The sequence below is a fragment of the Sceloporus undulatus genome, chromosome 4 (assembly GCF_019175285.1).
Source record: "Sceloporus undulatus isolate JIND9_A2432 ecotype Alabama chromosome 4, SceUnd_v1.1, whole genome shotgun sequence".
NCBI lineage: Eukaryota > Metazoa > Chordata > Lepidosauria > Squamata > Phrynosomatidae > Sceloporus > Sceloporus undulatus.
Window position 1 is genome coordinate 4,637,900 of NC_056525.1, and position 20,381 is coordinate 4,658,280.

Here is a 20,381-nt window from a genome sequence, read left to right on the forward strand (position 1 = left end):
CCCAGAGATGATGGGCATCTGTATCCTCCAGGATGCAGGAAGAGACCGTCTTATTCAAGTGAGCTTTTAACAACTAATGGGTTGCTGAGGAAGGAGCTTTTTAATAAATCTTCTATATTTTTTTCCTCATATACTTCTTAAACTTTTTTGAAATCAGTCATATTATACTCAAGGGAATATAATTTGTTTGGGCTTAATATTATAGCATTGCCTTTTCTCTCTTTACCTTTTAAAAGAGCTTGGGGGCTGCATTGAGTGCCTGTTCTAAGAAGTGCAATTGTCAAATGAACATTAAGAGCCCCATTAAAAAAGGATTTTGAAGCAGGCTGGCAGTTGAACCATTTGAAGGAAAATGGAGATGGTGCAGTTCTACAGTCCATTTCTTTTCCCTGCAGAAGTTGTAAGAGAACTGTGCTTGAACTGTTATTTTCAAGAAGGATGTTTAATAACACCAAATTATTCAAGGTGGTTCAAAGGAAGAACTGTGTAGAGCTGTAAAGAACTATGGAGCTGAATGGTAGGTGATTTAAGACAAACAAAAGCAAGTACTGCTTCAGAGTCCATAATTAAACTATGGAATTCACTATCAAAAGGTGCAGATAGAGCCACCAACTTGAATAACCTTGAATATCCTTGAAAAGGGATAAGATACTTTCATGGAGGATAAGGTTATCAGTGCCAACAAGTCATGATGGCTATACATTAACTCTAGTATCAAAGGAGGATCAATACATAGGGAGAATGTGTTGCTTTTGGGATTATATCCTGCTGGTAGACTTCCCACCAGCAACCAGTTGGCCACTGTTGGAGTGGAAAACTGGACAAGATAGACTTTTGGTCTAACTGAGCACAGCTCTGAGCACTGTTTTCTTATACAGCACTGTGCACAAAAACCACATTTCTTACAGATTGACCAAGAAGGATAGGCTGGAATGAACTCTTCCCTTCATTAATCACTCACCCCTTTGGTGAGGATGAGATGATGGGAGGCTCTTATAGTTATTTACAGCACCACTGTTGTTTGAACCAGTGTCATACTGTGGAAGTGACACACTCCAGGCCAGACCTTATTAACCTGTTTGACAACCCGGCCTGAATCTAGGCTGGACTAAATGGTCTGGTTCACACCAGAGAAACACAGGGCCGAGTACAGATATCCTTGACCATTCTACAACCATCTTGTGGATCATCACAGATCTCCCAGTTTCCTGTCCATATGGCAGTTAATAAAATCGCAGCTTGCCCACTGTTCTGGAGGCAGCTGATAATAAAGTAACACGGTTTTAAGCATATCCCCTCTGAATTATCTCCCTGGCATGACTGGCCAAGCAGGTTTCATAGCAGAAGGGTGGAAGGAAGCCAGATTGTAAACTTCAGTATTACATAAAAATAAAGAGTAAATAGTTAACATTTTTTGTGGACTCCACTGGAAATGTCTTCTGTGGGAGTCCCACAGCCATGAATGAAGGCACCTTGGGGGAGTGCTAGTTCATTTGTGGGGTGTATATATGTGCAGTGTCCCAAAGAACTATCCTGGCTTCAAAGAAATGTGAGCACAGAAAGCATACTCGAGTTCATCCATCTTGGGTGATCTGGGCTATCTAGCCAGTTGTAGCTGTAATATGAAAATAGCTTCTTTGGCCCCCTTTCATGTTACAGTACTAGCAATGAAATTGAAGATGTCATTTCCTTTCCTTCTAGGCCTTGGGCAGTTTCCAAGCTCCCTATTCCTTGTTCCTCATTTGTTCAGAAAGATGGGGCTGTTGTCATGGAGAGGGAGAAGCTGGTTCTGGGAAGGCAGGGTCTAAAAACAAAGAGACCTGCTCAGTTTTGGGTGATAATAGTGGAGGGACACAATGACAAAGTGAAGACTGCTTCAAAGGAAATGAACATCCAGGGTCCAAGCAAGGAAAATGCTTTGCCTTTGTACTCTCTCCCAGAGATTCAACTAGATAGTGAAGTTGGGGGAGCTGAAAGCAAAGTGGGGCATGTCATGATGGATGCAGGAGAGGGATATATTAGGAGAGGCACAACATCCTTTGCAGTAGGGTTTTTTCTTCTGATCTGCTGCCTTAGCAGGGGTTTCCTTCTCACAAATGTGTGAAACATGGAATCATTGTTGTACTGCAAGGGCCACCTAGTCCATCTCCCTGCCATGTGTGCTGTCCTTGGTTCACCAGCATCCTGTAAGTCAGGACTTGGGAAGTCTGTTGTGACCCTCTAGATCAGAGATTCTCAGCTGTTGCTCCTCCAGATGTTTTGGACATCTACTCCCAGAATCTTTGATCATTGACTAACCTGGCTGGGGCTTCTGGAAGTTGACGTTTAAAAGCACTGGGAGGATGGTTGAGAACCTCTACACTGGATAATCTTGGTCTCCAATTCCCAGTCAGTTTGATCAAGGGTGAGGCATGATAAGAATTTGCTGTTCAGCAACATCTGGAGGACCACAAGTTCTCCGCAGCGGCTTTAGGTTGGAAGTTGCCAAATGATCTTCATTTTGTCCACATGCATAACTTGATGAGGCTTCCCCTTGTTTGCAAACAGCCTGTCATCAAGCACCCAAGCCTTTTGTCTCTTGGCTTTACTCTGGCCCTCTGCCTACCACCAGCAACTCATGCGTCCTGTTCACAATTACCAAACTGCTCTGGCTGCCAAAGAATGGCATCCTTCCTAGTTTAGTAAGATGGCACTCAATGAAATATTGCACATTCTGTTCATGCCTTCTCAAAGCAAACAGCCTGAGTGCAGGAATGCCCTTTATTTTTCCAGCTGCTGCTTTTCATGAGGACTTGGCCTGCTTGGGACACACTGTACTGTGTAAGGTGAGGGGTCTTTATAGCTGAAAAGCTGCTTGTGCCACCAGGGTTTTAAAGCTGCAGGAAAGGCAGCCTTTGTGTGTGTGGCGGATCACTCCTTTCTCTCTGCAGTGTAATTCAGAGTGGGTGGGTGCTCTGGCGTTGGTTCTTGCCAATTTGCGCATTGCCTTCTGAGAGGCGCAGGCAAGGCAGCCTGCCAAGCGTGGCAATGAACCAGCGAATGTGAGATGTCTGCCCTTCCTGAAATGGAGCCATTCTTCATTCAGTTCAGACTTGCGTGGATAGGGCTGTTGCCCAGGTTACAAGTGCTGATGGGGGTGCAGTTTCTCTCTTCCTGCGACAGATGCAGCCATTCGTTGCTTTTGGTTACTTGAGTAAGGAGAGCAGCCACGTGCAACAACCACAGAGTTATGCATGGTTTTGACATTTGTGGCTAGCTGCAGTCCTTTGTGTGCTCACCTAAGAACAATGTCGTTGAAGCTTTTTTTAAAAACGGATGGTCCATCATATAGGTTATGTAGTGTGTGCTTAACTATATATTGGATTAAGCTGTACATGGCTCCATCTGTTCCTGTGGTATCTTGAGAGTCAGGTATTCAGTGCAGTAGTTCTTTGATGGTGGTCTGTTATGCTTACATTGGTGATGCCTGATTATTTTACCTAGTAGTTGCCAAATCATTTGACCCACATTAATCATAGAAGAATATTTGCAATAGCCCTAGGTGTTGCATTTACCATCTGGATCATCCTCAGCCATCCAGAAATCTCCTACTTCTTCAGACGCTACCACGTTTTCTCTTTTGCTCATTCTTCCAGAGCTCCTGTGGAACATCACTTTCTTCTCCTTTGAACCCCATTTTTAAATGTAGTATTTGGTAGAACCCCTTTGTCCCTCATGCCTGAGATGTAGGGGTCCCCTCAACCATTATACATCAAGTTGGATGCATCTGGAATTTTGAGGGTGTCATGGAAGATCTCATGAAATGGCTACCATACAGGGTGATGGTTTTCATTTTAAAATGTGAACTGCAATTTGTTCAAGAACCTGTATAATATGAAGGAGAGGTAAAGTCATACTGGCTTGAATCCCATGTTATAAGAAAAAAAGTTAATTAATTAATTAATTCAAAGACCACAAATGGTCTTTTGCAGACAGATTTTTTTGTTTTGTTTTGTTTTTTTGTTCTTGAGAAGACCCATTTCACAGCACACAAGCTTATGCTGCTCAGAGACAAGTGACTTGGCAAAGCAACTGGGTAAAAGACAAAGGCCTGGGACAGACTGCTGAGAAACGGCAGCCTGCCGGCCCCCGTTTTTCTAACGCAGGGATGGCGCAGCCCCCAAACGGCGTGCTATCACTGCGGAGCAGAAAGAACCCAATATTTCTGGGTTCCTTCTGTGGCACTGCAATAACGTCATGAGTGTGCCATTGGCGCACTCGTGACGTAAGCAATGTGTGGCGCCATGCAGATGCTTTGCGGCACTTACATCAAAATGGTGGCGGCCATATACATGGGACGCCGCCATTGTAACGGCATCAGTATGTACTAGGATTAGGGACCGTGTGGTTGCTGTGTCGTCCCTAACCCTAGTATTTGCCCTGGTATGTCGCTTATTGGCGGTATGTACTGGGCCCAAGGCTGAACCAGAGCCTCAAAGTGAAATCATTGAGCTGTCTCCATGAAATTGACCTTACCCTATGGTTTTTGTGGCAGAGTTTGTTAGAGTATATTTGTTATTGCTGTCCTCTGAGGCTGAGAGAGTGTGACCTGCCCAAGGTTACCCAATGGGCTTCCATAGTTGAGTAGGAATTTGGACCTAGGGCATCCACAGTCTTAGTCCAACACTCATACCACTCTGTCATGCTGCCTCATTTCAGTAAAAATACTCCAAGAGAGGCAAATTAGCAGTGCTGTGGCTTTTTTCCCTCTTACATTTTTTACAAAGCCATATAATAATATAATATAGAGGGGTGGCTTCTGAATGCGATTTTATGCTGGACTGATTTTGAGATTCTTGTGTTTTGCTGGATTCTTGAAATATTTTTCAGTTGTACAGCATCAAAAAAACATGACTTGGGAATGGGAGGCAGCCTAGAGAAAATTGGGAAGACCCCAGTGGAGCAGGGCTTACTTGAACTGACAGTTCAAAGGTAGACCCACCCAGTCCTCTTCCACAGTATATTCTTCTGTAGCATTTTGCACTCTCCTCTCTAGGGCCTGCAGTCAATTGTTGGAATTGTCCCGTAATGTCTTTAAGTTCTTGGCTAGCTTTGTGCTTAGCAACATATCCCAGTTAATCACAAGTAATCTGCTTTAATGGATGCTCAAGGCCTATTGCCTATACCTGCCTTTTGGGCCAGGTACCTAAGGATGATTCTGGTGCTGTAGGGCAAGCTTAAGACCTAAAGGCACCAGATCCCGTCTGATTCAGGAAGCTAAGCGGGTTCGGCCCTGGTTAGGACTTGAATGTGAGACTGCTAAGAAATACCAGTTGCTGTAGGCTATATTTCAGAGGAAGGAAATGGCAAAACCACTTCTGAGTATTCCTTGCCAAAGAAAACTCTATTTATGGGGTTGCCATAAGTTGACAGGTGACTTGCAAGCATGCACACACACTTAGAGGGCAGGCTTTCCTGAGGGGTTAGTGACAGTACATTATGGTTCTCTGACAGCCTTTTCCAGAATCAAAGGAAAGAAATAGTGTGATGGATTTCTGTCTGCTGTAAATCTTGCCATAATATTTAAATATTTATATAATGCCCCAGAGTACTCCTAATTGGACAACACTCAACAGAGGAATAATTGCATGGGGCCAGGGGACATTCCTCATTCCTCCCTTTGGGCCACATCTGCCTTACAGTGTTCAAATATCTCCGATTTTGGCCATGTTTTGCTCAAAATGGTAAGAACACCATTTCCTTCTACCATTTTGGCCGATGTACAGCCCCAAACAGGTATTTTTGGGGCATGGTTGCTTCTTACAGGGTGTGAGAGTGTCTTCATATGTTTTGGGAACTTTGTGTATTGTTTACAAGTGAAAATTGTGCCCTTCAGATTGAGGAGCTTGAGGGACTGATGGGGAATGTAGGGGTGCAAAACTTTTATGTGGGGTCACATACTGTTTACCCCTTCCCTATCCCTGGGAAGGGCAGTTTCACTAATGCTTAGAATATCTACATGAGGGAGGCTTGTATTATCAGCGTATCTCAGATGAGGCATGGTGTGGGGGCTGAGCAGTGGCTAAGTCTACCTAAGGTATTCATGACAGGTGAGAACAAACTAGAGAATTTCAGTTCATTTCATACAGCTTTTCTACCATATTCTTATTTCTTCGCTAGCACACTGTATAAACATTTTGGTTCCTGAAGTGTAGTCAGTGATGCATACTGTCTTTCAGCTTCCCTGGCTTGCGCTGTAGGTTCTGTGTGATGATACGACAGAGGCCATGATAATTGAAAATAAATGGCCTAGAGGAGAGAAGAGGCAGTTGGAATGGAGGATAAAATGAGGCTATGGTAAGGTTGTTATGGGGGAGGGGGAAATGCTTTTAGTGCCAGTAATCAACTTGGTTGTTTGTGAATTCAGGTACTATTTTGAGTCACAGGATTTAAAAGAGAACAGTGTTGGGTATATCCAATGCTGGGCTTGAATACAAGACTGGAATCCTATATACAGTGGTACCCCGGGATACGAAATCACCGCGTTACGAAATTTCCGGGATACGAAAAAATCCCATAGGAAAAAACTGTTTCGGGTTACGTTTTTTTTTCCGGCTTATGAAAAAAATTTTGGTGCTTTTCGGCGCTTTTTCACACGAAATCGCGGCTTTTAGCGCTAGCGCCTATGGCTTTTTCGGCTAGCGAAAGATTACGGGTTACGAATGGCGCCGCGGAATGAATTAAATTCGTAACCCGGGGTACCACTGTAAGTGGTATATAGGTCTGTGCAGCCTTGCTTCCCCACACCAGGACCCCAGCCTTCTGAAAAATGTGCTGGAAAACTCTCTGGAGCTAGTTTTTGGTGCCAGAAGTGGGTGGGAGGCTGAAATTCTCAGTCTCCTTCAACTCTCCAAGTGATTTAGCCCTCTGCTGCCTTTATCTTGTTTTCCTTTTGTTTGGGAACAAGTGTGGACTTTCATGGGGTATCAGTGGACTTCCTAGAAGAATCTGCCTGGTCACTCTTGGAAGCAAGATACTGGATTAGATCACCACTTTGTCTGTACCAGCAGGACTGCTTATTATGGTCTTATGCGCCAGCTGACACAGTGAATGCTGTTTCTGCAAAAGCCTTGTTGGTCATCACGGAGTAGATTTTTCTGGAAATGCCTTTGCCAGCTTATGCTGTCTTCCAGCATTAAACACCTCTATTCCTTTTCTGTGCATTGCTGAGTGTGGCAGAAGTTCACTGTATCTGACAGCTGTCACATTGCAGTGACAAGGCCATGCCTGGCTCACAGATTTGTAAGCATTTCAGAATCTGAATGCTGTTCATGTGTAGGTTTCAGAATGAGTAGAAATCCTTGTCCCTTGCAACTCTGATAAATTCCTAAAAGTGCTGTTATTAAAATGGCTGTTGATTGCCGACTTCATGTTCAGTCCTGTTCTTGATCTCCATTTCATCACTCTGGAGGTATAATTGTCAGATGGCTTGTTATCTCCAGACTCAGATTCAGTTCACTGGGTCTGAGCAGTGTGGGAACACAAGAACCATGCTACACCCGGTATAGAAATGTACTTGCTACACCTTTGTGAACTTGCGCTGAGTGAGAATTCCAGGCAAAATGACCGAGGTGGTTGGTGGAAGGAAGGGGATGATAGCTGTAAGGGATATGGAGATACAGTGACAGTACAATTGACCCTCCATTTTAGCTTTTGCAGATGCGATTATTCACAGACTTGATTAATATGTTCTCTCTAGGAATCTCTCTTGGTCCTCCAGGCATGACTCTGTTGTCAACTTCTGCCAAACGTCACACTGGACCTAGACAATTTCATGGTCAGCTTCTGGCAGATCTTGACCACAGAATTGCCCTGAAGGACTTACAGATTCCTAGAGAGTTGTTCTCTCAGGTTTAAAAGAACCAATGTTTTTTATTTATGTTTCCCCCCCACTTTCATTGGGGGTGAGGTCCTGTGCCCCTAACCCCAGCGAATGTGGAAGGTCCTCTGTTCATTGATACTAAAGCATATGAAGCCTTTTAAATGTCTTTTAAATATTTTTGATTTCTAGGCTTGGGTAACTGCATAGCTGTTCCTTTAAAAACAGCAGCACACCGACCATTGAAGCCTTAGAATGGCTTCCACCATGTTTGCCATGGACTAATTCAAATATTTAGCTGTGTTAGTCTGTAGAATCAGTATGTAGAGAGATCTTGTATCACCTGTGAGACTAACTGAAAAAAAAGAAGTTGGCAACATGAGCTGTCGTAGACTTCAGTCTACTTGCTCAGATGCATGGCATGGAGCGAGTACCCTTTCGTCCCACACCCCAGCAGTGTACTTTTATTTGCCATCCTCCGCTTTTTCCATCTTTCCATTAGTGGAATTGCTGCAGAGCCACCGCTGTGCGCAGTCTTTCCTCTCGTTTGCTGTTTGGTTCCAGCTCAGGCACTCAGGATGCTGTGATAAAATGGCTCTGGCCTGGCTGGTATTCATGTCCTTGTATTTAGGTTTGTATCTACAATCACAGAATCATAGAGTTGAAAGAGACCCCCAAGGGCCATCCAGTCCAGCCCCATTCTGCCATGCAAGAAATCACAATCAAAGCATCCCTCTCACCTTTTGTGTAGAAGCTGATTTACCTATGTCTTCTGATTACAGCAAAAACTGTCTTGTCATGTATGCCATGGCATCTGGGATCTCCTCTGTGGGTATTTTGTAGATACTGTGGACTTCCCTAAAGACAAATGAACAGATCTCAGAGCAAATCAACTTGAGTTGATGACTACACTGAAGCTGTTATACTTCGGAGGCATCATGAGAAGACGCAACTCATTAGAAAATACAATAATGCTTGGCCAAGCTAGAAGGCAGTAGGAAAAGAGGAAGACTGCATTGTAGGAAGCCATGACTACCCTCAGTTTGCAAGACCTGAGCAGGGCTGTTGATGACAGGGTGACTTAGAGGTATACCATTCATTTGATCTCCCCCACCCCACCTTATTTAGGTCACTGGTTCCCAGGCCTTGATGTGCCGGATGCTTTGGGCTTCAGCTCCCATAATTCCTGACAAAAAGTCCTGGCCAAGTTGACTTTGACTTCTGGGATCTGAAGTCCAAAATAAATGGAGGAGGGAACCACTGATCTGGGGTCATTTGGTTCATGCTTATTTTATGTTAAGTTATGTTATGCTGGAAAAAAATCCTGATGTATTTGTTGAAGAAAATTGTTTGTTGCACCTCAAGCCACCAGGGCTCCCGAGGAAACAATGCGCATCAACCAGTTTAAAAAAATAGGATTACATTTGGCCCTCCACATTTGCAGCTTTGACTTTTGCTGATTTGATTTTTCACGAATTTGATTAATATGCTCTCTCTAGGAATCTCTAGGTCCTCCAGCATGTCTCTATGGTCAATGTCCACCTAGAGAGAACTCTTCTTAGGTGTTTGTACATCCTCCAGCGCAATTCTATGGTCAACTTAATGGCAGATGTTGCACTGGAGGACCTAGAGATTCCTAGAGAGTTATTCTTAGGTTTTAAAAAGTGGGTTTTTTTTCTTTGCTGTTTTACCAGTTTCACGGGGGTCCTGCACCACTAATCCCAGCGGGCGTGGAAGGCACACTGTAAACAAAAACTTAAAAGAGGACCACAGGCCTTAAAAGGGAATTCATCTTTGGCTGCCCTCCAAAATCTTGTTAGGGAAGGACTCTGTCAGGCTTGATATGGGAGGGATTTCAGCAGTCAAGGTGCTGCTACAGAAAAGTCCCTGTCCAAAAATCATTCATCTTAGATTTTCAGCAAAATCATGTGGGAGAAGCTATCTGCCTTTGTAGATCCTTTCCTGATAATTTCTGTAGATAGTTTCTTGGTTACAATCTTTTGATGGGGAAAAAGAGAGCATCACTACTAGGTCTAAACTGAAAGGAAATCAATAGCAGGATTGAGAGATGGCATCGATGCAAAGACTATAAAGTAAAGTAATATAATTATTGAAATTAACCTCTGTATTTACTGAGAATTATGTGGCTTTGCTTCTGGGAGTCCCAGAAAGAATAGATTCCTGTATAGTGCATGGCCTATTTTTCCACTGATCTTCACAGAGGACTAATTTCTCAAATAGCATGTGGTTTAATTACCCAAAGTAGCCAAGAATCATGAAAGCTTATTATGCATAAGATTTCATGGTCTGAAATCCAAGGGGTATGCCGTGAAAAATGTGTTAGTCTTTTAAGTTACTACAAGCTGTTGGTTTTTCTACACAGGCACCTGCCAGAAATGCTTAATAATTCATCATTCCTACATTCTTGGTTCATTTTATGTTCAGATTACATACAGCATTATTTTGAGTCCTTTTCTTTTTCTTTTTAAGTGGTTTGCAATTCTCTTGATAATAAACTTTCATTGTGAGCCTTACTCTTTCTCAGTCATCCCCCTCCAGAGGGGTGTGATGGTCTGTTTTGGTTTGGTGAACACAACAACTTCCTGTTCATCTAAGAAGTGGCATTGTGTGGTTTTAAGAAGCAAATATAGTGGCTTGCTATCTTGGCCTGAACTTCACAGTTGATATTTTCTTGGGGATGTGTAGCTCCAGTTTCAAAATCTGTGACCCCCGAGGGCTTCTTGTGGCCATCCATAATTCCCAAGAATTGCAGTGTAGTGAAAATGGGGATTTCATGTTAAATATGGCTATCTTAAGAGGGAAGCAATAAATGTAATAGAAAAAAAAAGATGTGCGGGGGGCCCAGGTTTGTCTGCTTTGTATAGTGCAGTGCTCTTGAAAGTGGAGAGTTACCAGAAAAGAAAAAAGCAATGGGCCAAAATATGGTGCCAGTCCCTGATGCATTGGGGGGGGGGGGCGGGGCGGGCAGAATTGCTAGTTCCCCACATGAGGCAGCTCAAGAAACACTAGCATAGCAGACAGATACTTCTGGCGTGGACAAAACAGGTATTCTCTTCTGGTTGCATTTTGGGGTGTGCAATCTTGCAGGAAGGCTGTGCTGCTCTATGTGTATGTTGTTGTTATTGTTGTTGTTTTGTGCTTTCAAGTTGTTTCTGATTTAAGGTAAACCTATCATGGAGGTTTCTTGGCAAGTTTCTTCAGAGAGGTTTTGCCACTTCCATCCTGTGAGACTGCGATAGTGTGATTTGCTCACCCAGTGGACTCACATGGCTGAGCTGGGATTTGAACTTTGGAGACCATAGTTCAGAGCTCAAACAATTGTGCTACGCTCAGTGTATGTTGGCAAAATGTAAACCTATATATTAAAACGGTAGGAAGCAACATTTCGGAGTGGTGGTTCCTTTTCCTTCCATGTTATTGCTCGGGTGCTGAGAGCTTTGAACAACAAAAGGCTCAGGATCGCTTTGTGCAGACATGGCTGTGTTTTTTGAGGAAATTGACTGAAGGTGGTGGGTGGGCTTCTATCTCTAGGAAAAGATGGGAATAAGGGGGTTGGCAGCGACCAAAAGTTACAGAGCTAAGAACTACAATTTCAGCGCCAATGGAAGAGTAGAATTAATGCTGACAGATTGGGAGATGCAAAGAGAATAATATTCAAATATTCAAAGACTGTTGCATTTGAGTGCTGAATTGGAAGAGTGCCATAGGCAGAAGGTTTCAAAATTAAAAGATAACTTGTATGCAGGTTCCCACCAAGTGCAGAGAACTCTTATGGAGGAACAAGCTTCACATTACGACGGCAAGAGCATCTATGCTTGAAAAGGCATGTTAAAATGAAGAACCAGAAAGCTGCTGTACTTCTCAAATGATAAAATGGCTTGGGGCAGTAAAAAGAAATATTTAGGTGGTAAATAAGAGAGTGAAAACTCTGTCTACTGTATGAAGCTCAAAAATTTAAAAGGCAAAACCAAAACAAAGAAACAAAAAACCCCAAAATCAACCACTTGTCAGAAGATGTAAGACAAAACTTGAAGAGGTGAAGAAGAAGATACGAAGAATTGTGGTAGCCTGATAAGGGAGGTAGCTAAATAAAGCCAAACACTGAATAATTTCAATCTGGAAAACTATTTTTAAGAGCATATTGTAGAGAAAAGGAGCCAGTGTGGTATAGTGATTCAGGTGTTGGACTATGGCTCCAGGAAACAGGGGTTTGAAACCCTCCTCAACCAGGGAAGCCCACTGGGTGACTTTGGCCAAGTCACACTCTCTCAGCCTGTGAGGAAGGAGAAACCACCTCTGAATACATCTGGCCAAGAAAGCCATAGGAGAAGGTTGCCACATAAGTCTGAATCAGATCAACCATAGTGAAACAACTGTTGCTGAAAATACAGATTAATTAGTTTAAAGCTTCTCTGAGGCAGAAACAGTAAGAGAACCAGCGTGGTGTAGTGGTTTGAGCATGGGATTAAGACTCTGGAGACCAGGGTTCAAATTCTCGCTTGGCCATAGAAACTCACTGTGGCCAGTCACACTTTTTCTGGCTCAGAGGAAGGCAAAGACAAATTCCCTCTGAACAATTCCCTGTGATAGGGTTGCCCTTAGTCAGAAACTGCTTGAATGTACCACAACAATAATAACAGAATGAATGAATGAATGAATCTTTATTTGTATACCGCTATTCCCATGATCACAGCGGTTTACAACAGTAATAAAAACAGACCGAAATTACAAAATCCAATAAAAAGAAATCCCCCCCCCAGTTAAACATACAGACAGCAGGAAAAATATCCATATTCATCACAGTTAAAAACCAAAGCACAATTACATCAATACAATACAGCAACACAAGGGAAGAAGAATGGAATTAGGGAACATGGGGGAAAGCTTGACGAAAGAGGTGAGTCTTTAGATTTTTCCTGAAAGACTCCAGGGAGGGGGCTGAGCGGAGCTGGTCAGGCAGAGAGTTCCAGGTCTGCGGGGCCGAAGCAGAAAAAGCCCTATGTGCAGACACCACATATCTCGTATCAGGGACTCTCAAAAGTTGTTTCCCGCCTGACCTGAGAGTGCGGGGCGGATTATATGGAGAGAGGCAGTCCTCCAAGTACCCTGGGCTCAAGCCATTAAGGGCTTTATAAGACAGTTGGATGTTCTAGTTCTCGACATAGAGACTAGCATTGCTAGTTTTATCAATGACATATCAGGATTACTTGGTCTTTCAGGTGCTTTGGATACCAAAATACAGTGCATTTTGAATTGCCACTTCCAAGATGCAGAGGTGGTGTTAAACCTTCAGACACAAAATTAGGACCTGAATGTGCATACTAGCTCTTATAGCTGATTTTCAGACTAATTTTTACATTGTGACGTACAGTCAGCCCTTCTTATACACAGATTTTTTTATACATGTATTCAAGCATCCATGGTTTGAAAGTGTTCCAAAAAAGTATAAATTTCAAATATCAAACCTTGATTTTCCATTTTTATAAGGGACACCATTTTGCTATGTAACTATATTTAATGGGACTTGAGCATCCACGGATTTTGTTATCCATGGGGGATCTTGGAACCAAACCCCAGTGTATAACAAGGGTCCACTGTACTTTGAATTTCATTCCCTTTCGAATGTGGATATGTCCAAATAATGAAATGAAGAATGAGCCCCAAATGTATGAGCCAACATTGACCCTTAGCACTTCAGGGTTCAATCGAGAAATCATTCAGACGTCATGTAAGGCTCTAGCAAGTCTGAGCCAAAAAAACCCCTTTCATCCTGAGTTAGAAATGCTGCAGTTTGCAATCTTGCCACAAGCAGACATCCTGCAGGCACAAGGAAAATCTTTGGTGACTGACCTGAAGGAAGTCTGGGGCCTACAATCTGTAATGTTTATTGGATGAAAATACAGTGGTACCCCGGGATACGAATGCGCCGCCTTACGAAATTTCCGGGTTACGAAAAAAAATCCAATTAAAAAATCTGTTCCGGGTTACGAAGGTTTTTTTGGGTTACGAAAAATTTTTTGGTGCTTTTCGGCGCTATTTCACACGAAATCGCGGCTTTTCCCCATTAGCGCCAATGGGTTTTTCGGCTTGCGAAGTATTCCGGGTTACGAAAGCGGCGGCGGAACGAATTAATTTCGTAACCCGGGGTACCACTGTAGTATTCAGAGAGTGAGGGAGTCTGAATATATTTGGCCAGCCATAATCTGTATTCCTGATCAAAGAAAACCTAGTGAAATGCATGTGGTTGCCATAAATTGACAGGTGACTTGAAAACATATACACCAGGGCTGAGAACTAGTGATTTTTGGGATTACTCCTTGTCCTGCTCCGGAGTGAGATATTTTTTCTTAATGTTATTCATACTCCTACTCCTGTAAAAATCTCGTACGCCTTTACTCCCTACTCCTACTCCCCAGCCGTGGAGAAAAGCCTTAGTTGCTTTGCAAGCCTGGCATGTGTGTGTATTAGTGCCTCTCTTTGCGTTCCAGTCCCTTCCCCAGTGCAATATACGTAATACAATTGTTTTTTTATTTTTGCATGTACAATATAATAACAAGAATAAGGAGCAACAAATATATTTTGTTACTCCTTATTTCTACTTCTGTAAAAACCTCTTACTCTACTTGTTACTCCAACTCCCCAGCCCTGGTATATGCTTTATAAATAAAATTTATTTATAAATAAATAAAGGTTACTACTACTACTACTACTACTAATAATATGCACACATACAGTGTGTTGCAAGGCTTCAGTGAAGTTGAGAAGAAATGAATGGGGACAGGTGGTGCAGATTTTAGCTTCTCTTTTCCAGACCCATACTGGCTTGGCTGCATTTTTCTTTGCCTCTGGAAAGCTGTATTGCAGAGGATGGCAATGGAAAGCCCTAGGAGATTCATTGTTTTGCCATATGTCTGCATCCTCCCCCCCCCCCCATTTTAACTCTCAGACCTGTTTTTCCTCAAAATCTGATTTGGAAGAGGCTGATTCTCAATCTGGGGATGGAGGGAGTTATGTTGGACTGGACTGGTTTCAGGTAAACTGCCCTGGTTGGATGACCAGTGGTGGTTTTGGGACTGTAATCTTGTCCATTCCCATGTGTGGCTTTTGATACCCAGGTACAATTCTTTCAGAATTGGGAGTATGGCTTGGCTTTGCAGTGGTTCAGTCCCTTCCTGGAGGGCAAGTTCTTCAGTGTAATGCTAGGGCATGGAGCTCCTTGCTGTGAAAATTTGGGGAGTTTGAAAGATACAGCCTGGTCCCTGTGCTTTGAACATACACTTCAATCCTCTCAAGATTGTATAGGGGCTTGGCATCTCCTCCATAATAACAACAACAATACATTTTATTTGTATACCGCGGTTTACAGCCGTAGAAAACCATTACAACCATAAGACAGTGGTAGAGGAAAACAATTGTAGAAGGTATAGTGTGCTATCCTGGCAAACCAGTATTCTGACTAGGAGGACCTTGGGCATTAAGGAAGCAGTTATGGGCACATAAACTGAAATGTGTGGTGGTGATGTGCCTTTCCCAAGGGCATTTTTGTGGCAGAGTGGGGATTCAAACCCTGATCTCCTAGAATCCTGGTCCAACACGCAAGCCACTATCCCGCACTGTCTCTTCCATAGGCAGCTGTCCAGAGTGAAGTGCCATCTTATGAGACTGTTCTATCACCCTGATGGTAAATGGGAAGCTCAGTCCTTTGTTGTTAAAGGGTGAACTTAGGAGGACACATGAAGCAACCTTAGAGTCAGGTCACTACTTCATCAAGCCTGGGAACTCCCAACTCTGGCTGGCATTATTGCCTCTACGGTATTTCAGGCAGGGCTCTTTCCAGCTCCTACCTGGAGATCTTTGGTACTCTCCACCAGCCAGGCCTGTTCCTGCTTGGTGTTGGTGGTTCGTGCTTTTAACTGGTGTTACTTTTTTTTTTGATAATCACTTAACATTTGCATTTTGTGAATATCAAATTTAGGTTATTTAAATCTGCTGTAAGCCGTCTTGAGTCCCAAATTGGAGACAAGGCGGCATATAAATATGATGATGATGACCTGTTGGCTCAGCCAGCACAAGGAGGAAGCTTCTGGCGCTTACAACTGACAGAGAGGAAGCAGAAGGCAGTAGCCCTTAAGCCAGAGGTGGACATCTGCCAAAATTTTGGGGCGGGGGGGGGCAACACCCTCTCTTGCTGTGTGTTCCCTTGTAGAAGGTATTTTTTTAAAAAAATCACTAAAAAGACCCCCTAAGAGTCATGGGGGAGGCAATTTTGCCTTGACTTTTGGCTTCCTTGGCTTGTGTAAGATCTAGGAGAGGGCTTTTAAGTCAATTTCTGGTGAACTTGGTTAGAGGAGAAGTCTGGATGAAACATGGTGAAATAGTTCCTGTGATTCCTTGAGAACATGGAGATGTTAGTGCTTACAAATAGTTGAGGGTCCTTTAAAATGTCTTTGGGAGCTACATACAATCACACACTGTCTTCCCCAGCCTTAGGCGCATGAGCCAAAGTAGCCAGGATGGACTTTGCCAGGCTCTGCTACATCCCAGCCTTGGGCCCAAAGATGGAATTCTGTACAAAAATGATGAGGTTATCTGGAAATTTTTATGTACTTGTGCACAAAAACATTGTGTTTGTACCCACAGGACTAGACGTCTGTCACCCAAAAGCTGTCCCCTTCCTCACATCCCAGCATCCTGAGCAAGAGGGCATTCTCATGGCTATCTGGAAACGGGGCTTTTTGCATGAAAAAATGTCCTTGTGCAAAATCATTTCTGTGTGAAATAATTTTCCTAAACACTTCAGGTTTCATAAATACCAGAAAAAACTCCACAAAACTGTGTTATCCATCCCAACCAGGTTTCCTGAATCTCAGGAAATGCATTTTCACTCTGAAAACAAGGATGAATATTATTTCCATCCCTAGTTTTCACCTCACCTGTTTCCTTGCCCCCAATGACAGACCCCTTCTTCTCAAATTGCTACCATAGAAGATGCCTTTCATCTCAGGTTTAGGGATGGCTTTTCCTGACACTATGGCTCCATATACTTCACATGTGGCTACTTGGCCATTTCTTGGTTTAGACGCTTAATCCTGCTTTTCAGGGGTGGTGCTGGAGCTGAGCATTTTGGTGGGCTACAGGACCTGGACCAGACCAAGTTATCTGTTGACACTATTGTTACGGGCCGTCAGGTCTGACGTATGGTGACCCAGTCCTAGAGTCAGGAAATTCTTGGCCCCATTTGTTTAGAGGAGCTTTGCCTTTGCTTTCCTCTAAGGCCAAGAGCGCAGCCTGCCCATGGACACCCAGTGGAGTCTTGGTTGCTGAGTTGGAATTCAAATCCTGGTCTTCTGGAATGCTAGTCGAACCCTCAAACCACAGTTGAACTGTGTGGGCTTTCAAGTTCTCTTGGTCCGTATAAGAGCTAGCTTTTAAGGAGGGACCTGAAGAAAGGGAGGAGTGGGACATGGGCCTTCATCTGGCTAGCTGTTTGTGGGTGAGAACTCTCCTTGATATCGCCTTTAATTTGTGGTTACTGACTACATGGCAGTTGAATGTCACCAGTAGGCACCCTAAGGTTTATCTGTCATTGGAACATCTCCCCCCCCCTAGAGTATTCATGTGTTTTGATGTGCTGGTTATTTAATTTGGCTTCGAGTTAACGTCAGCATCTTTTTTCCTTCAGGGATGCTAGAAGACGGGAAAAAGTTTGATTCCTCCCGGGACAGGAACAAGCCGTTCAAGTTTGTGATGGGCAAGCAGGAGGTCATTCGTGGCTGGGAAGAAGGTGTTGCCCAGGTGAGTGGGGACCTGATTAAACAATGGAGGTGTGGGCTGATTTCAGCAGAGTCAAGTGGCAATTGGTGCTCAATTGATGTGAGGCTCTTTCCTGCTTTGGGCATCAAGGGCTCTTCCTACCTTTTGAGACTTGTGTCAAGCAGGAAGGATGGCAGGTGAACACTGGGGGTTAATAGGGATGTTATTGGCTAGTTGGTGACTCAGGTACTTCACTGGGTTTTAACCTAAAAGTGCAATCTTTGTGTATCTAAAACAATTCAGAGGATGTGAGTCACTCACCTTCCTTGCTGTTTTGAAGGCAGTTCACAGTAAATACTGGTTTATTTTTGTTCATAGTACTTTGTGTAGTGCTGTGGATATGCATCTTACATACATTATTAATGACAGGAAAGAATGTGGGATTTGGATCAGAAGTGCAGCAGAGTGTCATTTCTAGGTCTCCATTCCTACAGTGGCTGGTTCAGGAAGAGTTCACAGGCTTTGTCCCCAAGACTGCCAGCTTTTGTAAATCCCACCCAATATATTTGGCCCAAAAGTGTCCCTAAACACCCCTTAGGAGTGTGGGTGGCAATTTTGCCATGCTCTTCCCCTGGCCCATTGAAGGTCCAGGAGAACGTGGCCTGGAATTTGACTTCTGGGTTACTTCCTTTTGGAAAAGAAAGGTCTCATTTGGGTTTGAGACAGCTCAGAGAAAGCCAAGAGTTGTTGGGGTGCATTGGGGATGAAAATTTTCAGGAATTCAGCAGGGTGTGTTGCCATTTAAGATACAGGGCAGGGGTGGGTGGGATGCAACCCTTTTAACTTCTAAAGAAATGCCCACGTAAGTGTACACGAACAAGTGTCTTCTGTTTTGGCCTCGATACTGGCACTTAGCCACAGAAGGGAAACCTTGACAAGTACATCTCCTTTTGCTCTGTATGATCTTGCATCTTCATCTTCAGGGATGTAGACTCAGACAAGGACTCATATCTCTTCTAATTGTCTGCTGTTTCATTTGTAGATGAGCGTTGGCCAGCGAGCCAAAATGATAATCTCGCCAGACTATGCCTACGGTCTTACTGGCCACCCAGGAATCATCCCGCCCAACGCCACTCTAATTTTTGATGTGGAGCTTCTAAAATTGGAATGACAAGAGGCATCTGTCCTCCCATTTCCCTGCTCTGGGGTAGGTGATGACAATATTGAAGGAATATCTGTCTTCCTGTTCACGAAAGCCTTCCTTTTTTGAGTCCATGGGGAGTGGGGTGGGAGAGAAAGTGATGCTTTCCAGTGGCTGAGAAAATGGATTCAAGTGTAACGAGGTCTCAGTTCTGTCAAAATACAGCAGGGTGTATGTTGAGAGTCCAGGTCCATTTATCAAACTGGTATCAGGAGGTGGCATCTTGCCATAAGAAGAGTAGTAGCAGGAGACTGCTGGGCAAAGTCTTGCCCAGGCAAAGTTGGCAGCCCAGCAAGATTGTCTTGGTAACGAATGGGCACTTTGCCTTGATCAAACAGGCTCTGAAGTGTTAGATCTTCTCCACCTCTCTGAATGTTGGCACAGTCACTTTCCTAGCCCTGCCATTGTGCTTTGCTTTCTCTTCTCCAGGACAGATGCTGAAGAAACTTCTCTTTTTCTCTTAACAGGTTTGGCACATGGAGAAATCCAGAAATCTTTGCTTCAAGACGAATGCACATGAATTTGTATGGAGCTTTCCCAGCTATCCACTACACACTTGGTGTAACCATCCACCCTAATTTGAATGTTTTTTGGGTCACTTGGCTCTGCTTCTGATTCTCTTCCCTTGTTTTTCCTCTGATTTTTTTGACATTTTTTAAAAAAGCTACATGCTGTAAACATCAGCTTTTTCATTTTTGGTCAAGGTCTTTAATCTTATTTTTTTTTGGAGTATTTTGGTGTAGAATTGAGTTGTGTATGATTGAGCTTTACTAGTAAGTATACTGATTGGTTCACATTATATAGGAATAATTGCTTGAAGAAGGCAAACACTCTTTTTTGGTCCTTCTGTTTTGGAAATATCTATTGTATTAAAATCAGTTTGCTGCTGCAAAGCCATACAAAGCAGTTTCAGGAGCCGAGGAGGGCTGAGTCATCTGGAAGGCCACGTAGTCATAGGAGTTGATATGGTCCTCTGCCTGAAATTTGGGGCCACAAAGGACTCCCCCCCCCCCATGCCCTCCTCACTACCATCCTTGGGGAATGGGCAGTTTTCACAGTGACTTAGCACTAGTCTGGTTATTCTGGGGTCTTTTCTTGACTCCCACTCCCCAGCCATCAACCTCTTCCCGCCCCACCCCCTCGACAATATTGTGGTGTATGGCGTTTTCTACTGGATTTTCAGGAAATTTTTAACTTTTAGCAGTCTGAATTCCACAATTAGCTAAATTCAAGAACTTTTGAAGGTGCTGTTTTACCATGGGGGTGAAGGGATGGATCCACGCCACCTCCCCAGCCATCAGTGTGGAAATTACTAGAGTTCTTTACAGAGATCTGATGCTGGTCATCGCAGCTTGCAACAGCCTCTTGTACAATGCACCGACCCCTCCCCCCCCGCTTCTCCTGGTGTCATGCAGACCTGCCCCCCCTTTTCCCTGCGTAGTGAGTTTTCGTAAGAGAATTGCCGCTGCCACGCCCTCAACCACCATCACCACGTAAACATAGAGTTTTATTATTGCAATAAAAATGCTTTATGCTGGCTTTTCTCAA

The 20,381-nt window shown here is 43.6% G+C and overlaps 1 protein-coding gene across 1 annotated transcript in view; it reads left to right on the top strand.

Moving 5' to 3' along the window:
* Positions 1-20,381, top strand: part of FKBP1A (FKBP prolyl isomerase 1A) — a 29,496-nt gene extending 9,115 nt beyond the window's left edge. Inside the window, exons 3-5 of the mRNA XM_042462284.1 lie at positions 17,562-17,674; positions 18,675-18,839; positions 19,301-20,381. Coding sequence (XP_042318218.1) covers positions 17,562-17,674; positions 18,675-18,803 — 242 coding nt within the window. The 3' untranslated portion in view covers positions 18,804-18,839; positions 19,301-20,381. The remainder of the gene's footprint in view (positions 1-17,561; positions 17,675-18,674; positions 18,840-19,300) is intronic.